Genomic DNA, 24,304 nt, shown 5'->3' with positions numbered 1-24,304 from the left:
CAGCGGGGCTGCCGTAGCTCTTTTGCTTAGAGGAAGCTAAGCTAAGGTCGATGACCTTACGCTCTATACTATAATCAGTACGAGTTTAGCAGATTGCAATCCGCTAGCAACCACAACCTTAACCCAAGGCAAATAAACTTCCGTTCAAAATGTAAACTGTATTTTTTTATTTATTTGCGGCAGAGCCGCCTGTATCTAAATCTATAGCTTTTCCTGATTAAATACTAAAACCTAATTAAAATGCATAAGTACTGGCAGTCCAGCCACGTCTTGTTAAGGTGTAGCCACGCCATCGTGTGGTCACACCATCTTGTGTGACCCACCCCTTTATATCAGGGTACGTGTAAGCCGTTACACTCTCCCCCCAACAAAATTGTGAACACACATTAAACTGTCGCCTCGCACGAGACTCGCGTGTCTAGGACACCTTTGTGTCCACAAAAGCTTCTACGCGCATTCTCTGCTCAATGAATGCTGTGTCTAGAACACGAAAGACACCCAGCGAGGCTGGCCACGGGCAGAGCCCTTCTTTGTCTCCTGCGCGCGGTGCAACTTCGGACAGCACGTCCGCGGCTTCAAGGGAAGCGCATCCCAAGCTCTCGGCACGAGCACCGCGTCTGCCACGGGCGACGAATCATCTCGTCAAGGATTTCGAGAAGGTCATCTACGAGTCGGATACTCCTATCCCATTTTGGGAAGGAATAGAGGGTGAGGTGCGCCAGCGGCGCAAAGTAAGCCCTGCTCGAGCCTTGCAGACACCGTGTACGTTTCCCTGGGGAAGTGGTATCATCACCAATCGCCTCGACGGGGTACAGAAGCAGCAGCTGGAGGCTGCCCACAGGGTGGCTCTCATGCACTCGCATCCACGGTCGATCCTATACCCTCGTGTGGAATACGACTTCCGCTCGGCGAATACCGCTACGAAGCAAAGGTCGAGATCAACCGATCGTTGGGTGTCTACGTGGATGGGTTCCCTGCCACTACACAAGCTGGGTTTGACGAACGAAAAGCTGTCCGAGTTCACTTCTTGGTACCTCAAGATATCCCAATGGGTAGGTAGCGCGCTCACAGAGAGGGCACTCCTGTACCCGCGATGCGGACAGTTCCTGTAGTTCTCGCCCCTGGCGAAACCGCTGCAGATGATGAAGAGCTCTTTGAGCGATGGATGCAGCGGCACTGGAAATTTTGCTCGCTCTCCAGCTTACAGCGGAGCCACAAGGAGGTGGATGTGCGCGTCGAATGCCATCTTCGATTCGAGATTGCCAAACTCAGGGCGCGTCGCCGATTTTATTCGTTTTGTCGCCCCGCGACGTTTGGATTATTTAATCCCGTGAGCTCATTGGTATCACACACAGGGTGAGTCTGCGATCATAGCGATGGTAGTCTTGTTAGTTAAAGAGTGAAAGTACATTGGGCAAGCCGGAAGCCGATTTGCCACAGGAGCAGTACTTGAGCTTGATACTGAGTTGACCGATACCAGTTTGCGATCGAAAATTTGACGCTGAGATTATTTGTGTCGATAGTGTTGAATGGCAGTAGTATTTCGAATATGATTTTGAAGCGTGGCCCTTGAGCTGTGCCTTGCATTCGCTGTGTCTAGAGGTAGAAGTGCGACCAAGAAGCGCAGTTGGTGCATTAATCTTGGTGTGTGCTGACTTGTGAAATGGTGTGTTGTCCGCTGAGTGGCTTGTTAAGTCGTTCTTGGATTGATGTGCTATCTTGAATAGTTGGACCACAATTTGGATAGCCGTAGACTTGATATCTTAAAATAACCTAAGCCGTTTGTACTTGTGTGGATCGCATATAGACCTTGTGCTTCAATCTTGATCATCTTGCTTAGCTATCGACTTGTAGAGACTCAGTACAGCGGGGCATAGAAGTCCAAATTGGCTGTGTGCTTGGTGTTAAAGGTTAAGTTCATTGCCGTCATTATCGTGTCGAGACGTAGAAAGGGTAAAATGAAAAGCTTTGGTGAAGGACGCCCGAGAACGTTTGGAGCAAAACTTTTGAACCTTACCATCGAGATGCTCGCAAACTTGTCATGTCATGATCAGAAAAAGACTAAACATCTCACCCATAGTTGCTTCTTGTGTTTGATGCGTGGGCTGCCAAGTTGTACAAAATTTCTTGACTGCAGACATGTGCTGCGTGTATTGCCTTAATTAACATGAAGATTTCGACCGGTGCGGCCTATTAGGGTGGGTTGCTCAAAGCTGTAGCTAGCAGTGGAGAGCGCCGGCGTAAGTCTGAATTTATTGTACAATGCGGTGAACCTCTATTGGAAGCCGGTCAATAGCGCGGTCAGTGAATACGGGGGGGGTCGCGTCTCAAAAGTCCCTTATCCAACTTGGATCCGAGCTTGCTCGTCCTTGTTTCCTATGACCCCGTCAGGCCCGGCCTGACCTTTCTAGCAGTTGTACTGGATGTCCGTCCGAGATATCGATGGGACGAATCCACTTCCTGTAGCTGTTAAAATGACGTTGGCATCGTTGTTGACGGTATCGCTTGTATTGTAGATGTTGTAAAGTTAGTTGTAGTTACTTGTGCCGTCATGAAGTTGTCCATTGTTGCCATAATGAATTGCTGAACGGCTGAAGCGGTTGTAGTCGATGTCACGAATGCATTATGTTGCGCGTGAAGACTACGTTTCACTTCATCTGTCAATTGTACCCATGTAAGCATGCCTTTTAAAGTGGCACGTAATTGAACCTGCCGATAGTGCAGCTTGATGTATGCAAAGGCATCATTACGATCAAAGTATTGAGAAGTCGAAACACCCATGTTCTAAATCCGTTTGTTTCGAAGACGCCATAATGCGCGAAGTACACAACAGCGCACAATAATAGAGATTGCATGAAATGTATGTCCCATATTGTCCAATAGTCGTATGTTGAGAAGACGATCATAGACCAGTCGAAGTTCCGTTAATAAGCTTGTTGAGAGGTCAAATAAAGACTTCCTATTGATGTAATGCCACTCTGCAAGCCCTTGGGCATCTTCAACATTTGTGCATCCATTTATGCTTGTATTGCTATATATGACTTCAGTTCTCCATCGAAACTTATCGAAATCCTAGTGCGTTGTGTTGAAGACGAAACTTAAGATCGGAGCATACTGGGAGTACATGATGTTACAAATGGCATTCAAAGCGTCATACATCTTCCGTTGGAATTAAGCCTGTAATCTGAAGCTTGTTAAGTTGGAGCTTTAAAAGCGGTGTATCCAACTTAGTCTTTAATAATACTTTTACAAAGTCATGGTTGGACAGGTCTATGACCATTTTGTCTTCAAGACTCCAACAGTGATTTGCACATTCAGTGTGAATGGGACGAGTTGGTCTATATATAGGCCCAATTGGGGAACAGATCAATCTAGGTCGCGAAATTGTGGCAGAAACTAATCGTGTTTACGACGCAGGTCGGGCGAATTGATCCACATGAAGCAGAGTTTTAGTATATCTTGTGTCACGAAGCATCCAAAGCGCTTCACAAAGTCTTGTAGGAGGGTGAGTCCTAATGTCTCCAGAAAGCCAATAGTACTTCGGTTAAAGGGATTTTAGCCTTGCAACACGTAAAGTAGACATTCTATTATAAACGGCATGACTTACACAAACCGTTTCCAGTCTGTGGAGCCGTGAGTAGTGCGCAGTCCCACCCAAAATACGTAAAGTAGTATTCCAATAGTCAGGCACTTCATTCCATTGCCCCCTATAAAATATCGAAGCCTGTACCAATGGAGCCCAATGTTTTGAAAAGATTTGAACTGCTAAAATACAACACCGATACATCATTCAAATCACATATCAAATTAATCTCATTCCTTAATGTCTAGAGGTGCATAGCTAGGATAAAGGCTTTGATAATTGTCAATTCTAATCTACTCTTCGAGACAAATGTGTAAAGTAATTCTTTTGCAAATTTTCCAGCAACCGCGGGTCACTATCCGTATCCTTTGAGAGAATAAAGTTGCGGATGATGACCTCCACAATTCTATGAAAGTTTAGTGCAATTAACATTACACTGGCTGTGTATCAAAGTAGTGGTAATATGATGCTTTGCAATAGCACCACTTTGCCACGCAATGTACGTACACGGTACTTCCAGATGGCGCATCGTGTTCGTAATTTACCATCCACATCTCTAAATCGTTGCTTAGGTGTCGCAGTCGCGCCATGAAGTACTCATTTTAGTGTAACAATGTCTGACGGTTGTAACACATTGAGATCGGTTTAAGCACGTAGTCTGGCAAATTTGGGCAAGTTGACTTGTTGCGGTAACGGCATCATGCACGTTCTGTTCATGTTTAGTCGTAGTCCTGATGGTAACGCGTAATCTTGTATCACATTTAGGGATTCAATTGCGTAATCAACATCAGCTAGTAGACCGGTGATGGTAACGCGTAATCCTGTATCACATTCAGGGATTCAGTTGCGTAATCAACATCAGCTAGTAGACCGGTGCAGTCATCCGCAAAAGCAAGCCGCAAATGTGAAGATGATCCACTATTAATGTCCAATCCTCGCACCGAAACTCGAGCACGTAAGTAATTCATGAGTGGTTTGATAAACAACACGAACAGTCCCGGAGATAGTGGGTCGCCTTGTTGTCCCCGGCCCCAAGTACAAACGGGACTTCTGGTGAGTTTTCCAACAGCAAACTAACAGAAGTCTTATTATTGTGTTTTGATCAAGGCTCGAAAGGTCGTACCAAATCCGAAGTGATGCAGTACCATGTCCAACGCTGATCATAGTACACTATTGAAAGCCTAGGCAAAATCGATAAAAACTGCGCAATCGTCGGGATAATTCTGCTTGTGTAGTTCTTGTAAGTCTCGGAAGCGAACGAGAGAGTGACGTTTAGATTTGCTATGTACAAACCCACTTCGATCTTCATGTCTCAGCGAAGGAACCACAAGTCCCAACCTCCGCGCAAAAATCTTGAGACCAAGCTCTACATCTTCGTGTAGCAGTGTATTTCTTAGGCTGCGATTTATCTTCAGTCTTGTTTAGCAGCAAAAGGAGCACCCATTGTCGGAACTTAGTTATCTTTCCTGTGATGACTGATTGTCGTGTTTAACCTCGTATATGCGTGCCCACAGATCTTGAAGTACTCTATTGGTAATCCGTCGAGACCTAGCGCTTTTCCATTGGTGAATTTTATGATCGCCAAGTAAAAGTTGATTGCCGTGATAGGTGCATCGAGCAGATGCTGTTGTGCTGACATGAGCTTAGCCACTTTTTGACGTAGCATTCGCGCTAAGCAAAGATGCTGATATGTAGCATCCCGCAGATAATGAAGATCTGGTGATGTTGACTAGAGAAGTTGCCCCCAAAACCTGCGGTGGCCCGCCTATAATTCAACACGGTCATCACTTCTCGACCCATCGCCACGTTAAAGTTGCGATGAAGGACGTGAGGCAGTCCTGTTTTGGTGGCCGAAAAAGTGCTTTGTTGCTCGCTGCATAATATGTCAGTCGGTGCAAATTTGCTCATTGCGTTCCTATCTTTAATCGTCTTCTTGTATGCACTAAGATCAGCTTGTGCTTATTGTAATGCTGACTTGTTGCAGTCGATCGAAGCCAGATTGAAGAGATCGATGGCATAGTTCACTGCGGCGACTCTTGTAGCCATTCCACGCGCATCAGCTTGTCGAAGTTCAGCCCATTGACTACGAAGATAAATGTAATCGGAACGTTTGTGTTCATCCAGAAGAAAGCCTGGGTTAGTGCCGCCAAATTTCCGAAAACGTGCTGCCACCTGCTCTGCCGAAGAAGTAATATATGTGATGACATCCGGCTCTCGTAGAAGCAATGTAGGGCATCACCACGGGGCCCTTCTCATTGTTGGAGTAAACTTTGCTTGTAGCCAAAACCTCACCGGTATGCGGTCTCGTTATGCCACTTTCGATCCCTTATATGATTGATCGTAGCGAGCTGATGCTGTACTAAATCAAGTGTTAGAAAACAGTAACCAAGTCGTTCTTGCGTTTTGGACCTGTGTAGCTCATTGTATCCTGATGTACAAAGCGCCTTGCGTCGATTCAGCTCAACGCGTCAGACCAGTCACCCAGTTTTTCTCTACCAGTGCCTGGGCGCAACTGGAAAGATGAAGCTTGATTCAGAAAAGTGTCCATTGTGACGTTGAGTCACCAACGACTATGTTTGCCGCTTGGCCGTCTTCATCCAAGTCATTGAGGATGAAGTGAGTGGGAAGTGCACGAAAACATTTGCCACGTCTTGGGGGTTTATCAGATGCGTAAACAATATGTATATATATCACCATCTTAGTGCCAAGCGTAGACTTGGGTAATAAATAACGACTGCGTAATTGGTCTTCGTAGACTTGACAAGTGAGTTCTTTAGCTTCACCAACGGTGAGGCTGATGACATTATTAGGCGTACGCCATGTCTCCCGTTAAAGACAAAAAACATGGTGTCGGACCAGTAGCAGCGCGCTCCAGAGTCAGTAACATGAATTTAGCTTTGCTGGTCTAAAGTGAGTCTTCTTTGTTGAACATTGTCTCTTGGAACGAGACCAGTAGATGTTCCGAGAGAAGTCGCTGATACGTACCGAGTTTGGCTGTATTTAACCCATTCACGTTTAGCGAGACTTCATTAATTACTCGAGGTTTTTTTAAAGATGAGGATTCACCAATCTTGATGACATTTTAGCCATCGATTCAGGCAAAGAAATAATTGCTAAATCGTTATGTACCGCAACCACGTACCGTTGTCGTTTATGAAGATCTTCGCCACATCAGTTCGAGCCAAACAGAGAAGACTGATGTCACTCCAGAGCAGAAACGGGGAGTGACGAAGACGATTGGGGTCAGTAATGGTCCAAGGATAGCTTAAAATTTCATTTGATTCATATACATGCTTGGCGCAAATATTATCAGGACCGAGTCACTAATGGCACTGTGTACTGCAGCGGCTTGAAATTCACTATTTGAAAACATAGCCCCGAATAAGGTGGCAGCATCAATTGAGTCTATGCCATAGCGTTCTCACAAGCGATCTTGGGAGTTTAAAAATCCACTGGTAGCGACTGGCTCCGCCCTGATTGCTCGATATACCGCGTGCGCTCGAAAAGTTGGTCTCGATGACTGGGTGGAAGCTGAAATAATGCGTCGAGAATAAGCACATTGCGCTTGTATTGCTGTCAATATGTCCTCGCGAGATGTCCTTCTGAGAGCATTTCGCTTGGTAAACTCGTCGGTGACATTTTGAAATTCTTCTACTGAAAGCTGTCCCACTTTATGAGCGAGGGTACGGACACTTTCAGTCTACGAGCTTTCTCCTCAAGTGATAAAAGGCCAGACGAAGCAGTAAAGCCAGCTACTAGGGTGACCATTCCACCGACTTCTCCGTCTTGCTCGCCGGCTTCCAGATCAACATCAGGTGGGAGGATCTTATCCAATCCCTCATTCCGAAGAATGTCATAACATTTTTTAAGGCGATACTGGAAAGGAGCACACCAGGGATTAAGGGTCTTTAACCATGCACTCCAACTCGCACGAAACTAGGCCTGTTTGATCGATTTACTTGCCGCCGTCGCAATTAATGACTCCATTTCGAGAGTGCTGAACAACTTTTCACTCCGGTGCGCCTTCCGGTACAGCGTCAGCGATCATGCGATTAGCTTTAGCTCCAGTACGAGCAGAGACACGACCGGTGAGCATGGCATGAGCAGATGACACTTCTAGGTCAATTGCAGCTCGTGTCCTTTTTGTGGCTCGTTGGGGACTTGGGTTGCAACTTGGTGTTCCGCGGCGTCGTCACTTCCATTCATGCTAGCATCAGAAGTGTCGGACGATCGTCGAGGGTGAGGCCGTAAGGATGGCGGCTTTATCCAACCAAGCTTGCGTAGCCTGTGCTGCATAAAGTACGACGACATTACTAGTCAAAATGTATCTCCTGATGAGGCTCTCCGATCGATTCAAAGAGCCCGACCGGACACTGAGATATACAGTGCGTCCGCTGGACTTCACTTGGCCATGTATGTGCGTAGGAGTAATCAGAACAATTCTGGCTCCTCTTTGCACGAGCCAGTCGCTCATCGTTTGGCCGAAAACGCTTTTTAACTCACAAAGTACAGTTTGTCGTACTTAAAATACTTACGAATTTGTCACACTTATGTAAGCTGTAAGTTGCCCAGCCACGTCAAGGCATCATCTGACTTGTAGACGAACGAGTTGCCCCGACGCGCGTACGCTTGGACGTAGCGGAGGTGAACAGTCGTCCAAAATCGTTTAGGGCCTGTCTCAAATTGAGAATTGTCAGGCACCCAGCGTGGAGCAGGTTGGGTGTTGATGTCCCGTCGGCCGCAACTGACGTTGCCGTACATCTAGCTGTGCTGGACGTGGTGGCGTTGCCGAGCTTGGCGATGGGCGTGACGGTGGTCGCGGCGGCGACTTGGTGTATGCAATTGCCACTGTTAAGAGAACGGCTTGACCCTGCTGTCAAAGTCAAGGGTTGGTGCAGCTGGGCAGATCGACTGTGGTGGTAGTAACTACTACCCACAACTTGCCAAAAAGCAAGCGCAGGATCAACGCGACCAGTGAGGAGAAAGCAACACATTATTGGGTTGCACCTAAACAAACGCCTAGCTTGGTTGAGACTACGTGGAAGGCTGACTAACTGCACTTATAGTGCTAACGTGAGATTTGAGCGCTGATACACACAAAGTTACGAATATCCTAACCGTAATTTACGCAACGCAACGCAAAGTGTACCTCAATACACGGCGTATTGCAACTGCAGTCCCTAGCTACGAACTCACACTCGTAAACCCCTCGAGAGGTGATTCTTACGTCCTCTCAGTCAAATGCGTTTTGCACACGAAATGAACAAGGCGTGGTAAATTACGGTCGAGTAGGCGGGACGGCGGCACGGGGTGCGAGGCACAAGTAGTAATCGCGACGTCAAAGCTGTCGTGAGGAGTGGTCTCAAAGAGCCCTAGGTAGTAGGCGCGACGAACGAATTCAAGGTGGATGATGTAGAGACAGAGGCGGAGGACGACGGACAAACTGAAGGTGACCTTTTTTGCACGCTTGCATGGGAGAAGGCAAATTCGGAAGTGGTGGTCTGCTTGGGGCAGAAAAAGCTTGCGCAGAATGGATATGCAGCTACGGCAGGCGTTGCTGCGTCTTTCTGAGATCGCGCAAACTGAGGTGGTTCCTTAGGAGCGACCGTTGACGGTTGCACAGCTTCAGAGGGATGAACCTTAGATGAGGTGTTGGGGGCAGGGATTTACTGAGAGTATATGCTGGAGCTCAATCAGTGGTGCGTTCAATGCTGCAGGATTCGAGCACATTAAGCTATATTTCTATAATGTGTGTGAATGAACGTATGCGTTGTTAAAATGATTCGTGTGAATATCGATAACAGATGCTGAGAACTATATTCGTCAATAGGTCACATTCTGGATGAGCAACATGAACATATTTTCTTGGCGAATTACTTTTGTCTATACAGCACAAATCCGAATATTTCATTCTGAAAATTTATGCCGCGTGAGCTAATCACCCTTCAAGTAGGTCAATGTGGCAACCAGATCGGCCGTCAATTCTGGCAACTAGCGTTAGAAGAACACGCGCAAAACTGCAAAGGGAGTGTGTTTGATGAGAGTATGAGCAGTTTTTTCCGCAACGTGGATAGCCGCTTCTCGCCACCCGTGGATATGCCTTTCAACGACGGCCAATCTCTCATCAAGTCACTAAAAGCCCGTGCGATTCTCGTGGACATGGAACAAGGACCCGTAGCAGAGACTATGATCGGACCTTTGGGTGAGCTCTTTGACCAACAGCAGCTTGTCACGGATGTGTCCGGATCAGGCAACAACTGGGCACACGGGCATTGTCTTTATGGTCCAAAGTACAAAGAACAGCTAGAGGACAAGCTGCGTTGCGCTGTGGAGCTCTGCGATTCGCTTCAGTCATTTTTTGTTATGCACTCCATGGGTGGAGGTACTGGCTCGGGCTTAGGCACATACATTTTGGGACTGCTTGAGGACCTTTACCCGAACGTTTACCGGTTCGCAACCGTCGTTTTCCCGTCCGAAGATGACGATGTTGTCACATCTCCATACAATAGTATGCTTGCATTAAACGAGTTAACACAGCACGCAGACTGTGTATTGCCTATCGAAAACGAGGCTCTTATAGACCTGTGTGCAAAGATTGGCCGAGGAATGTCATCCGTCGCGAGGATGAACACTTTGTCGACAGGCGACAATCTCTCCACGCGTGTGATAAATGGCTCCCGTTTAAATGATAGCATTGACATGAGTAAACTTGAGCACTTCTATAAAAAGGGGAAGGGATCATCAACGTTGTCAACAAGGCAAGTTAGGAAGAAGAAAGTGATGATACGTCCAGACACGCAGAAGAAAAGTGCGTTCGAAGAAATGAACAACGTTGTGGCGCGGCTGCTGACAAATCTAACAAGCTCGATGCGGTTTCCAGGCTCGTTAAACGTGGATCTAAACGATATTACAACTAATTTGGTGCCATTCCCCAAACTTCACTTCCTTCTGGCAAGTATGAGCCCCGCATTCGATACTTCAGATCCAAGACAACAGCCTCGTCGACTCTTCCAAATGTTTTCTGATGCATTTCAAAAGTGAGTGTAGAAAAATGGTAGTAGTAGTTCATGTACCGACTAATTTTTATTGTATCCTAGAGACCACCAACTTATTCGGGCAAACCCGCGAGCGAGCGTATATTTGGCGTGCGGTCTTTTCATGAGAGGGGGCGTAGAAATATCAGATATCAATGCCAACATTCAGCGCCTACAGTCTGAGTTGCGTATGATCCATTGGAATCAGGAAGGTTTCAAGGTAGGAATATGCAGAGTGCCGCCTGTGGGGCAAAAGTCATCGTTATTATGCCTGTCGAACAACTGTTGCATCCGAGAGACATTCCAGCGGCTAAACACGCGTTTTCAAAAGCTTTATAGTCGTCGGGCGCATGTGCACCACTACACTGAATACATGGACATCGCCAAGTTAGACGAGGCACAAGAAAACGTTATGTATCTTATTGGGGAGTATTCAAAGCTGGAACATGCTTCAGAGGCCACTCCGCCTACCATTATGCGGAACTCAAGACGGTTAAAACCGCTATTTTGAATGTCATGGCTTGTTTATTTAATGTGCCTCCTTAAGAGGCGAGGGAAGTAAATGTATTGATGACTCGCACTGGTTTCACTTAGTTCCTCGTCAAGGGATGTTATGGACACTTAAATGCTTATGTTTGAGCTTGAAATTTTAACGATAGTATTGAACGCAAGGTGAAGCTCAACATTTCGATCGAATGTGCGGAGGATTATTGAAAATGCAAACACCATTCACAGCCCGATAATATTCTGCCTTCGCTACAACACGAGCGCCGAGAACTTAAGGATTGTACATGAAGTTGGTCAGAAAATGAAGTAAATTTTCCGGCTTGGGAATAGAAGCAAAGCCTTTTGCGTAGCCGTACTCAGCCACAGCCACCGCGATTTGAAGCGACACATCGCGTATGTTCGACAGCGGTGGGTAGACACATCCCATCTCTAAGTCAGAAGGGGTGGTCATGGCCGCCAAAGTTTTGGCAGCAATGATCATAATCTCGTCATCCACGTGGGTCAAACCAAATGCAACAACGCCAAGACCAATGCCCGGAAAAATATACGAATTGTTGCCTTGGCCAGGCACGTAGCGCTTGCCATTGTACACCACAGGATCAAACGGGCTTCCACTGGCAAAGATACATCTGCCGTTTGTGAAAGTGTAAGCCTCCTCAGCCGTGCACTCGGCCTTTGACGTAGGATTGCTGAGAGCAAAGATAATTGGGCGTTCATTTAATTCACTCATTTTCTGACACACTTCCTTTGTGAAGGTCTTGGGAATAGTACACACGCCAATCAAAGCAGTTGGTCTGATTTGGCAAATAGCGGACAGGAGATCAGGGCTGGCGGGAGCATTGTGTGCAAACGGCAACTTGTGGTGCTGTAAATCAATTTTGCGAGACTCGACTATCAGACCACGCGAATCCACGAGCCAAATTTGCTTGCGAGACTCCTCCACACTCTTTCCAGTCTCTTCAGCAATGGCTCGAGCAATAAGCTCAGCTATGCCAGTACCTGCCTCACCAGCACCGAGAAACAAAAAAGTTTGTTCCGAAATGGACCTCCCCGACAAAGGCACAGCAGCCAGCAAACCACCAAGGACAACTGAAGCTGTGCCCTGAATATCGTCGTTAAATGTGCAATGCGTATTTTGATACTTTCGTAACAGCTCAAAGGCAGTGGAATTACCAAAATCTTCGAATTGCAGCAAAACGTTGTCACCGTATTTGGTCTTGGCAGCGTTCATAAACTCGTCCACAAGCTGTTTGAACTTGTCACCACTGTCACGCTTTTGACGTAGACCAATGTAGAACGGATCAGCCAAGTATTCTTCATTGTTGGTACCACAATCGAGCACAACGGGCAGACACATGTGGGGCGGTACACCAGCACACGCTGTGTACAGTGACAACTTACCAATAGGGATGCCCATTCCGTTGGCACCCTGATCGCCGAGACCAAGTATGCGCTCGCCATCCGTGAAGCAGATAGCGTGGATATCCTTCTCTGGCCAATTGTCAAGTATTTCTTTGACGTGACCAATGTCATTGAGCGATACGAAGAGACCACGCGGCTGATGCAAGTAATTGTGGCTAAACTCCTGGCAGCCCTGACCAACTGTTGGCGTATAAACGATGGGCATAAGCTCAGTCGTGTGGTCGATGAGCATACGATAGTACACGTCCTCGTTCGTATTTTGCATGTTTTGCATATATAAATACTTTTCGATGGGCGATGTCTTGCGGCGAATGGCGGCCATGGCACGCTTTGTCTCAAACTCAATCGTAGACACAGCGGCCGGTAACAAGCCGCGTAGACCGAGTTGTTTGCGCTCTTCTTCCGTGAATGTCAGACCCTTATTGACAATAGGCGTACGCATGGCAGTGTAACCACAGGAAGACATGATGGTATTATGATCTAACAGGGAGGGCGACAAAACGCAAATGGATCCTTAAAAACGCCGTCTCCGAATCAAAATTAAAGGCTTGGAGAATGAAGTGGACGACAATCAAGAAAAAAACCATAATTTTTCTAGATAACCAATATGGTCGGTAACACGTGATAGATTCTTTGACGTGAAACAGCTCTGACGACACTGTCGCGTCAAAATCAACATCACATGTTTTGACCTAGTCGAAGTTTAAAGCTGTGCGTCAACAAAAGAGATATGACTGAGATGACAGCCAGCTCGCTACGGACTTGATATGTTGCTGATTATGGTCATCAATTATGAAGCCCTTTTATGCTCATTGTATGCATAAAAAAGATATAAAGTGATATGAAATAAATCTGAAAAGCTACAGAGTTCGTCATCCAGCAGAAAAGACATCAAGCATTCGAGAGTGAAGGGGGCACGCAAGGCACATATGTTATGTATAGCACATCTGCGAGTACTGCAAAGCTGCTCAACAGCTACGAAATCTCATTCTTATTCCTTAGCATGGCTGATGTCCATCGCCTCTGGTATGCTCGTAAACGGATAATTCTTAGACGAGGAAGGCGAGGTACGCCAACGGCGCGACGTGAGCCCTGCTCGAACCATGCGGACACCGTGTCCGTTCCTCTCGACTTCCGGGAGGAAGTTGAATTATTACCAATCGCCCCGACGAGGCACGGGAGCAGTAGTTGGAGGCTGCCCAAAGGGAGGCTCTCATGCGCTCTTATCCAAGTTCGATCCTAGTTCCTCGTGTCGATCACGGCTTTTGCTCGGCGGATCCCGCTACTGAAGCAAAAGACGCGAGCACTCGATCGTTAGATGTCCACGTAGTCGGGCTCCTGGCCACTACACAAGCTGATCTTGACCAGCAAAACGCTCTCCGGGATGAGAAAGCAATTTGTGTGTATTATCTGTATAGATAAAAAAGACTTGAATCCAAGCTGGGTGTTCCCTTAACTATGTCAAGATACTTCTTGACATAAAGAGGGACATTGTGGAATTTGGCCGCATACCATCCCTTATATTGTAGCACTTAACAAGAGTAATTTTCTCGCCCTAAAGACATGCTTGTTCAAAACCTTTTTAAGGGCATAAGTTGAGGCTCTGCTCGCAAGCGTTAGATGTAAATATCCCATTCGGGTGCCTATGTTCTGTTCGACAATAGACAAATATCTCGACAAAATGGAATTGTGCACAACCACTATGTGGTCTGAACAGCTGCGTTACCAGATACTCGTGGCCGACTTCCTCCGAATTTTTGACGAAAAAATCTGTCGTCAGTGATGGGCGCGGTTTGTGGCGCCCGGCGTGGGATGTGCTTCCCGTAAAGCCGCGGGTGTACTGTCCGTAGATGCACCTCGTGCAGAATACGACATAGGGCTCTGCCCGCGGGCGCCCTCGGAATCAGCTACGCTGGATGCTTTTCGAGTCATAGACACATAGATCATTGAGCGGTGAATGTTCAAAGATGTTCTTAAGGACGTGACGGTGTCGCCGACAGGCGAACCTCGTATTGGGCCACATTTGAAGGTGAATTGTGGGTATTGATGGAGGAGAGTGTAATGGGGTGACACGTACCCTTGTATTAAAGAGTGGGTCACACAAGATGGTGTGACCGTCGAAGGTGTGGATTAAACAAGTCGGTGCAATCACACAATGGTGGGGCTAAACCGTAACAAGAAGCCAATACATGGCGGGACTGCCAGTTTATTAATTAGGTTTTACTATTTAATCTGGAAATCTTAAGGTTTTCGATACAGGCAGCTATACCGCAAATAAAACAAATAAATACAGCTCTAATTTTGAACAGAAGCGTTTATTTGCCTTGCTTTAGATTTTGGGTACTCTTGGAGGTAGCGGATTGCGATCCGCTACACTTGTACTAGTTCTGGTGAAAACCGAAAGATCGGTGACCTTAGCTTAGCTTTCTCTAAGGAAAGAGCTACGGCAGCTCCGCTGCAGGTCGAGATAAGGAGATGATCCACGTATCAGATGCGCTCGCCTTGTAAAACCATCGCACAGAGTGGAGTGAGGTATTCAATGCAGTCAGAGCCGTATCGTTCTCTAGAGTAGAAGGAATATCTAAGTTGCTTAGTCTTCCAACGAGCTCTCTTCTTTTTGAATGGCTCGCTGGAACCAACATAGAGGTTATAGTAAGCGTACAACCAATTCTTTTTCTTACAACAATCGTAAATGATCTGGTGCAGTGTGATCGCAATTATGCCTTCTTGTCCGTTCCAGAATAATTTTCACCCACAATATCTAATAATGATAGTTTTGTTTCCCTCTTTATGTTATAAGTGCAATAAAGTCTAGCTGAGCTGAAAACAGCAAGTCAGATCGAAAGGACAGCGCACACCAAGACCGAATCCAATCTACGGTGGTATCGAAAAATTACCGGAATCAGCCAAATCATCAAAATTGAATGGGCAAAGCCTGTAGTGGCATGTACAGCGATAGTAAGCGCGGAATTAACTAGTTTTGTTCCAGAGAGGCAGATTCGCAACGCAATTGCTTCGAGGAAGATACATACTACGCGATAGACAGTTCTATCTGACTATCACACTGTGACCCGTTAGTGCTGGTCAAACCCTATGTGGTGACAAGTCATTTAAAGTGTCCTATATAAGTCGCTGATCAGCGAGGATCTCGATTTGAAGCAGTGACCACCGGCACGTCAAGCTGACGAAACGCTTTGTCGAGTGGTAGCTTAGCTGTATCTTAATTGGTCAACTATCGCTGGTAGCATTGAGATGAGTCATCTTGACATTCCTCAAAGACCACAATACCAGCATGAACGGACGCCTCTTTTGAATATTGAAAGTCAGGCTTGATAAATAAGCTATCCACATTCATATGGACCTGGTATGCTTGCAAAACATACCAACGCACGCGACAACCGTTTGGCCCGATAACATAAAACAAACGTGCGCATATATGTATCATTACCCACTTAAACATGTTTTCCATCAATACGTAGAGCTCACCGAGTAGTAAGTCTTTTCACTTCCGAGATGGCCATTATCATGTGCTCATGCAGTATTTCGTATTCAGGACCTATTCCCACAGATTGAGTCGGTACGGGAATGTGAAAAGCTTCTAATGCGATGCAAGCGTGCTACCGCTCGCATTGATCAAGCGAGCCTGACGTCTCGACTGCTTTGCGTTTCAGAGAGTTCAGCGACGCAACACGTGTTTCGACTGGCCTGTACACTGGACTTGTTGCGTGATCAATTCGTGACGTCACCATCGCAATGATATTCAGTATATCCTGGTTGGGATGACGCGAAAGAGCATTCGCCGCCACATCAAGCCAACGGCAACTTACACCTTACCTTAAAGGTATAATCGACGAAGGAGGATAACTTTCTTTTCATTTTCCGTGAGGGCTCGCATTTTGGTAGATCAAGAGATCCCAATGGATAGGTACCGCGCTCGACTTCAAGCTAAAAGAGGAGGCGCTCCTGTATCCGCAATGCGGACTATTCCTGGGGTGCTCGCTCGTTGCGAAACCGCTGCAGATGATAAGGAGCTCTGTGCGATCGGTACAGCGAACTGGAAACTTTCCACGCTGTCTAACTTACAGCGGAGCCACAAGAAAGTGGCGGTGCGCGTAGAACGCCATTTTTGATTTGAGTTCGCCAAACTCAAAGCGCAACGCCGCCTTCCTGCGTATTATCGCACTGCGTCGTATGAATTAATCCATCACACCTTCGCAAGCTCTGTGGTTTATCACACGAATGAGTCTACGACCACAGCAGCTCAGGGCCATAGCTTGAGCTCAGCTCATGGCCCTCTGGCTTCCCAGGTTACTGCCGAGAAGCGCGGAGCGTCATGGTACCTCTGATCATAAGCGTCCACTAAGTCTGGGAAGTCTTGCCGAAGTGGAACCTCGAACTCCCACGAGTTCTAGGAGTTTGGGTATCCCCGCCACTTCACAAGATATTGGGTTTGAATCTGTCAGCGACGTCGGCCCACAATGCGTTCCACGTGATAGTGGACACCACCATTCTCATCGAGAAGTGTTGGCGGCGGACGATGACGACCTGTTAGATCGCCGTCCGGTGACTTGCGATGCTTTTCAAGCTCTGGAGGACAAGTCCGTCGTTCGGCATTCTGCCGAGCATCTTGTCGATTTCGCAAACCGCTGTGCGGAAGACTTGAAGCACTTTATGCACCGACTGTTGCACGTTGAGTTTTTGCGCTCTTTTGGAGCGGTCGAGCAGACGAATACGTCACTTCGTGCGACAGTGGAGTGCCTTGCGCCGTTTGAAACGGAAATTATTCACTCCGTGCTCAAAACTATTGCTAGTTCAGTTTCTGAGTGGCCGAGGGTCTTTGGGCGCCGCCCTGGCGCCAACCCTTCCGCGTTTATTTGCGCCAGATTCTGGTACGGCTTAAGCAAGCCCAAATATGGCACCGGATGGGTGCACATCCATCTCGAAAAGTTTAACGTATACGCAAGGCTTTCAGTAAACCGTGGACGGAGCTTTGTCTCAAGGCAGCGAAGACTACATGTGTAGAGAACCAGATCTCCGGCCTCGATATATTTAGCATTTACTTCACCTCTACCGTCTGCATATTCCTTCTGCATGTCTTGGCTTTCAGCCATCGCATCGCGAACGTGCCGCAGGACACTCATTCTGGTAGACAGGAAGTCATCGATCTTTTACGGATAGTGAGGGCGCTGACATCAGCCAGCCGTTCGGCTATTCCCCCCAACCAAGCCCTGGGCCATGGTGTAGCGGCGTCAGCCGGACGCGAGGTTGAACGAGCTTATCTACATAATCAGCGTGTAGCCGAGAGACGATGCGCTGCATTGTTCAGAGCAAACTCTACGAGTGGCAACATAGCGCTCCAGCGCTTCGGCATCCCAGCGCAGATGCTGCGAAGACGTCTTCAACGACACGAATCACGCACTCAGTTTGACCGTCAGTCTGCGGATGGTCCGCTGTTGACATAGTCAACTTGGTGCCCAGCACCCTGAAGATTGCAGACCAAAACTTCCCAGTGAAGCGCGGCTCTACATCAGAGATAATTGACTCCGGGTATCCATGCTGTTGAAAGACACTATCGACAAACAGCGTCGCTGTACCGACACCGTCGATGGTGTCCGGCACTGCCCAAAGATGAGCCATCTTGCTCAAACGGTCCAAAAAGACCACTATACTCGTGATACCCTCCGAGTCCTGCGGCATGCCATGCAAAAGTCCATACTCATGGATTGCCAACACCCGGAGGGTACCGGAAAACTGGCCAGCAGCGCCGCCGCATTCGGAGATTGTTTCATTCTCTGACACGTCTCACACGTGCGCACATATGTGCTCATCCATTTGTACAGCTTGGGTCACCAGTAGTAGCAACTCATCGAGCTGTACGTCTTGTCACGACCGAGATGATTACTAAGTGGGGTGTCGTGGGCCTCATAGAGAACACGATATTTTAAATCCTGATCGTGAAGAACTACAATTCGAGGCGTATCCGTTGATTTGCTGCTGTGATACAGCAACCCGTTATTCTACCGATATCGGTGTAACCGTGCGCGCAATCGTGACGACAACTTCTAGTCCGAGTTTCCAACTCCTAACTCCCGAGAGCCTGTAGCAGCGTTACACACATATTACCACCCGTGTATGCGGCGCGGATCAAATCCGTCACTAACGACATTATCGTCGTGACATGAGCAAGCTCATTGTCCGGTCTGCGTGACAGCGCATCAGCAAAAGCATTCTGCTTTCCTGGCTTATACGTCACCTCGAAGTTATATTCGGCGAAGAAAGAAAGCCACCTGGCCACCCTCTGTGAGAGGTGAGGCGACTGAGTCGCAGTTTGAAGTGATGCATGATCTGTGTAGATCACAAACGGCTTTGAGCCGAGCAAGTGCATTCTGAAATTGGCAAGTTCATAATTCATCGCAGAGAATTCCTTGTCGTGGACCGGGTAGTTTTCGCTCCGCAGTCTTGAGCTGGCGGGATTCGAACACGATCACCCGATCTCGCCCCTAGGCGTCTGTTTATAGCAGTGCCCAGTTGATGGCAAAGTCTAAAGCGTCACAGACAACACTAAAAGGACAATCAGGGTCTGGTAACGCCAGTATTGATACATGAAAGAGGCTGTCTTTGACCCTGTCAAAAGCCTCCCAATGCTCGGTGTCCCAGCATCAATCCGTATCCCTTTTAAGGAGATTCGACGATGACCGTGCCATTTCCGCATTTTTCGCGCTTTACTTGTGTAAGTAGTTGGCGAGGCCAAGCCACTTGTGCAAGTCATTTTGATTCTTTGAAACTGGCCAGTCCACAATAACCTTGACCTCAGCGGGATCCGCTCGATTGCTACGCTTCCCAATGGAGCGCCCTAGAAAGGGGATTTCTTCAGCGCCGAAGATGCACTTATCTGCATTAGCATACAGCATATTCGGACGCATACACTCGAGCTCTGCTCCCAAATGGACGATGTGATTTTCCTCATCTGTCCTCCCGCGCCCGCACGACTGTGTAGAAGATGTCGTCGAAGTATTTCTCTGCATACGCCTGGTGGGACCTGATCAACTGCGCCACAAGACGGTTAAATGACCTGTCCGCGATTGATCGCCTACAGAAGCTGTTATGGAGTGGGCCACTTCGAACGGGACTGCTCGACGAAGATTCATGGGTCCAAACTCACTGGTGTATCATCATTTACTCTACTCGTAGTCGAGGAGGATGGCGGGGTGCCAGCTGAAGTGATGGCCGTTCGGCCAATTTCCGCAGCGGTCGAGGAGGCCCATCCCTCAACAACGCCGATTTGTTACTCCTTCTGGTGTGCTTCGCCCCTCGCCAGGCCTATTGAGCGTGGGGCGGTCTACTGGGGTAGAACCAGCTACGTTTTTCTGCGTTAATATTGTGCAGCGGAAGCAGGGATGTTTCGACTTCCCACGAAGGTGGAGAAGAAGGAAGGCCTTATCATTGTTTTGGCAAAAGTGACGACCTTTCAGAGTCCTTATTGACTCTGGAGCGTCAATTTATTACGCTCGGAGAAGAAGTATTGCGGAGATCCACTCATCTTCGATGCAGTATGCGCGAAGAATAATGGTAACATTGTGTGATTGTTACCCAACGGGAGATTGAAGTCAATTTACGAGTCAAATTCTCGGACTTTGACTTCAAGTCGACGGTATCCGTCACCGACATGGATGATCGGGTTGATCTCATACTAGGGTATGCGTGTTTAGACGACCACGAGCCATGGATCGCCTAAAGAAACAGGCAGATTGCGAGTAGCTCGCCTTGAAAGTTACACCTACGGACGTCATAACCCTTCTGAGGCTATCCACCAGCGTATCAACTTTGCAATCAAAGATAGAGCTCGCTATGTTGGCGTCTGCGACATAGTGAAGCCACAAGCCATCAAGAAGGTGTGATTTGCGACGCCAATTGTGCCGAAACACTGTCTACTGTCGACGTCTATGCTCCAGTAGCTAATGATAATGTGGAAGCTCTCGCTCCGATGACTCAATCAATCAAAGAAGCTCATTACGCTCCAGTAACGAAAGCTAATGTAAACGTTCTTGCTCCAATACTAAGTCTTGTGTGGATGCCCGCTATGCTCCAGTAGATAAAATCTACTTTGGAAGCCAATGCTCCGGTAGATGACACTACCGTGGAAGCACGATTTACTCCAGTAGGCAAATCTACTTTGGACGCAACAGCTCCAATAGCTAAAGCTATTGTGGGAGCGCTGTATACTCCAGTACTGTGGAGGTCAAGACTCCAGTAGCAAGCGCTACTGTGGGAGCAAGTCATGCTCCGATAGTACATATTGTTGTGGAAGCTAAAGCCTCAGTAGATAAAACTCTTGTGGGAGCCCATGAGCTAAATTACAACGCTCCGGTTGGCATTCTACCGTGAAAGCTATCGTTCCCGTAGTCACATCTACAGTGGAAGCTATATCTCCAGTGGTTTATACCACTGTTCAAGCACAAATTTCAGTAGTGAACGCAGTGACGGAATTACCCAATCCAGGCTTATGAGGCCTCGCTTCCAGAAACATCTGCTCTTATGAGCCTGGAAGAACTAACCTTTTCAAAGTTTCTTGAAGAACTCAAGAATGGCGCGCTCGCCGATGTCGTTATGATTCGTCGTGCAAGCGCAGCAACAGAAAAGGTTAATACGCTCAAGTCGTCGAAGATTCTCGGCAGCGATGTGGATCAATTATTCTCAAGAATCCGCACGATTCTTTTTTCGCCCTTGTGTCCAAATACACGTCAACGTGTTTGAGTCTGGAACTCCAACGCGGCCTCCCGCCGGATCGTGGTATAGGACACGAGATCGAGATTGAGCCAAGTACAGGATATCTGCTATTGCGTCAATGACCTTTGCCAGCTGAGCAATTCGAGTTTTAACACTTGTTCTTTGCTACTAAACGGCAACAGTGGTGGGTGAGAGAAAGTAGATCTATCTACAGTAAGCCAACGTGTTGCGTTCGCAACTTTAATGGCAAGTGACGCATTGTAAGTGGAACGTCAAAGCCGTGTCAGCACAGACCCCTATGTTTTGCAAGGTTGCCATCATCAAAACGATATCTAGCTCGAAACGCTTCAGCGTACTTAATCTCGAAGATGGCTTCAGTCAAGTTTTGATGGATTTTTCATCCATTTTGTATACGGCTCTGAGCACATCTAGCGGTACGCTATGGGAGTGTCTTTGATGCCACAAGGGCTCTACAATGCGCCAGCGACGATTGTTCGTCTCGTAATGCATTTATTCCGTCCTCTGCGATCGTTCGCGTCGACGTGTTTCGGCGACATTTTTGTCCATTCGAAACCCAAAACAGGCCGATCTATCGATCAAGTTTACCTCGAACACCTGGAACAGATATTGGAGTGCATGGCAGAACATCAGCTTTTTGTTAGCATCGACAAATGTACTCTCGGCGCCGAAGAAGTACCAGTTTGGGGCTGTTTTGTCGGCGTCGACGGTGTTCTTCGGGCAGACTCAGCAAAGATCAAAGCGATCTCAGAATGGCCGACTTCAACTTACCATAAGGATCGAAAGAAATGGTTAATTTTGGCGAACTATCTCCATCGGTATACCAAGAATTAGCACGCCCTATATTGGACTTGTTGAAGAACGATCAAGAGTGGTTATGGACATATGATTGTGCAGTCGCCTTCGACGAATTCAAGCACAGTTTGCAGGCAACGCTTATTTTTGCATTACCAAATGCCGATTTGCAGTACAGAATCGTTTGCGACACGTTCGACTTTGCGACGGATGTTCATTGCTGCAGCAAGACGTTAATGGACAGGATCGTGTTATCTCGTATCAGTCGAAGCCGCTGAAGGCAGATGAACGGAATTCTTCGTTAAAGACAAAAATTGCTAGCAATAATATATTTTTTGGTGAAGTTTAGAGCACCTCTTGGGTTCCCAGCAATTCGTCGTTTATGCCCTCAGGGCCAAGCAAGGACATCAGCTTGTCAAGCCCGTCCTGCATGCCCTGGGGCAAAGAGAAAGTTGTTCCATCCTCACAGAGGATCAGTCTAAACGACTCAAGTGTAGATTGACGACAAGTGCTACCAAGTGCAGCGGGGCTGCGTAGCGTTGCGCTTAGAGGAAGCGTAATTTAGGTCACCGACCTTTCGTTCTATACTTAGAACAAGTACGAGTTAGCAGACCGCAATCCGCTGACTCAATGAGTAATTGTTGCCTTAACCCAAGGCTAACTAACTCTTCCGTTTAAAATCCAGAACTGACTTTTATTAATTTTTTATCTGCGGCAAAGCCGCCTAATGTTAATTGTTTAAATTTTCCTAAATATATATAGTAAAGTTTAAATACATGCATTACTACTGGCTACCTTGCCACATAACGTATCCTTGTTTGAGTGCAGTCACACCATGCCCATCTCGTGTGACACCCCCACCTGTTTCCAGGATACGTGTTACCCCGTTACACCTCCGTATAAAATTGAAACTGTATTTTTGCGGCAAAGCCGCCTGTATCAAAAATAGTAGGTTTTCCTAACTAAATAGTAAATAATATGCATAACCACTGGCAGTCCCGCCACGTAGTGGCTTCTTGTTACGGTGTTGCCGCATCATTGTGTGATTGCACTAATTTGTGTAATACACACGTATGTACGGTCGAGCAATCTTGCGCGATTCGCCCTTTCATACAAAGGTACGTGTAACCCCGTTATGCTCTCCCTTTTTGAAGTTGTGGATATCCCCAATTCATATTTAACGGTCGCTTCATACGAGGCTCGCTTGTCTGAGACATCTGCAGTTTCTTTGAGAACAACTTTAAACATTCTCCGCTCAATGAGCCCTGTGTCTATGACACACAAAACACCCAGCCTGGCTGGTAGCGAGGGCACCCACGGGCGAAGCCTATCTTCTTCTTCTTCTTCTGCACAGGGTGCATTGCCGGGCAGTACGTTCGCGGCTTCACGGGAAGCACGTCTCAAACCCTCGCCAACTGAGTGCAACACGACGCGCCTGTCCCGGGCGACGGATTAACTCGTCGAGGGGTTGGAGGAAACGGAATGAACTGATGGTATAAGGTTTACCATCTTGCTCAACAAAGTAGACAAAGACTAAAACACCATTATGCTCTGCGGTAATAGGGGGTATTCCAACGAAAAAGTCTTAACTGACGGACCGCCAGCAATCTGCTGGTACTGGCAGACTCTACAATGGAACCTGACGGTGTGGGGATGGCTTCACTCGCTGACATACTTCACACGTACGAAGGTACTTCCTAGACCAAGCATACATTTTGGACCACCAAAAAAAGTGTGCAAGCGCTGCATAAGTCTTTGTTCGACCGATATGGTCTGCGATAGGTGTATCGTGTACTTCATACACCAACTTTTTCTTCAAGTCTCCGTTGATGAATACGACAACGGGGAAGTCGTCTCTTTCATACACTTACGATAATCCGTTCTCAGTATCGATGAGTTCGTACGCGAACGCGTGGGGATAAGATCGATGAGACTGGATTATCCGTAGTTGTCAACAACTTAGGGATAACATCACAAGCTGGGTCGTTTGGATACGCCTGTCGTATCATGTCGAACAGCTTGCAAATAAACGGATAATTTGTAATCGGGACGCCAAGATAGGGCATCTACCAATACATTCAATTTGCCTGACTTATAAGCCCTTCTGCAGTTGTATTGTACAAAGAATGACAACCAACGCGCACAGCTCTTGTGAGATCTTTGTAAACAGATCCTCGAAAAGTGTCAACAAGCTTCCAGAACCAGGCACTGAATTTGT

General features: G+C 47.3%; 4 protein-coding genes across 4 annotated transcripts; 1 reads left to right on the top strand and 3 right to left on the bottom strand.

Annotated features, from left to right (window-relative positions):
* Window positions 1-2,469: 2,469 nt before the first annotated feature.
* On the bottom strand, window positions 2,470-2,781 carry PHALS_04980 (uncharacterized protein; the record flags this gene model as incomplete). The annotated part of the gene is made up of 1 exon (XM_024722706.1): window positions 2,470-2,781. One exon carries the CDS (start codon window positions 2,779-2,781, stop codon window positions 2,470-2,472), a length of 312 nt encoding a protein of 103 aa, XP_024573755.1.
* Window positions 2,782-7,004: 4,223 nt separating this feature from the next.
* PHALS_04979 (uncharacterized protein) lies at window positions 7,005-7,395 on the bottom strand (the record flags this gene model as incomplete). The annotated part of the gene is made up of 2 exons (XM_024722705.1): window positions 7,005-7,283; window positions 7,357-7,395. 2 exons carry the CDS (start codon window positions 7,393-7,395, stop codon window positions 7,005-7,007), a joined length of 318 nt encoding a protein of 105 aa, XP_024573754.1.
* A 2,110-nt stretch (window positions 7,396-9,505) lies between these two features.
* Window positions 9,506-11,128, top strand: PHALS_04978 (tubulin family; the record flags this gene model as incomplete). The annotated part of the gene is made up of 2 exons (XM_024722703.1): window positions 9,506-10,620; window positions 10,681-11,128. The coding sequence occupies 2 exons, from the start codon at window positions 9,506-9,508 to the stop codon at window positions 11,126-11,128; spliced, it is 1,563 nt and encodes a 520-aa protein (XP_024573753.1).
* Window positions 11,129-11,395: 267 nt separating this feature from the next.
* Window positions 11,396-13,012, bottom strand: PHALS_04977 (malate dehydrogenase; the record flags this gene model as incomplete). Its single annotated transcript, XM_024722702.1, has 1 exon — window positions 11,396-13,012. One exon carries the CDS (start codon window positions 13,010-13,012, stop codon window positions 11,396-11,398), a length of 1,617 nt encoding a protein of 538 aa, XP_024573752.1.
* Window positions 13,013-24,304: the final 11,292 nt, after the last annotated feature.

Source organism: Plasmopara halstedii (genome assembly GCF_900000015.1).
Source record: "Plasmopara halstedii genome assembly, contig: Scaffold_287, whole genome shotgun sequence".
NCBI lineage: Eukaryota > Oomycota > Peronosporomycetes > Peronosporales > Peronosporaceae > Plasmopara > Plasmopara halstedii.
This window is presented reverse-complemented; position numbering and strand designations above follow the sequence as displayed.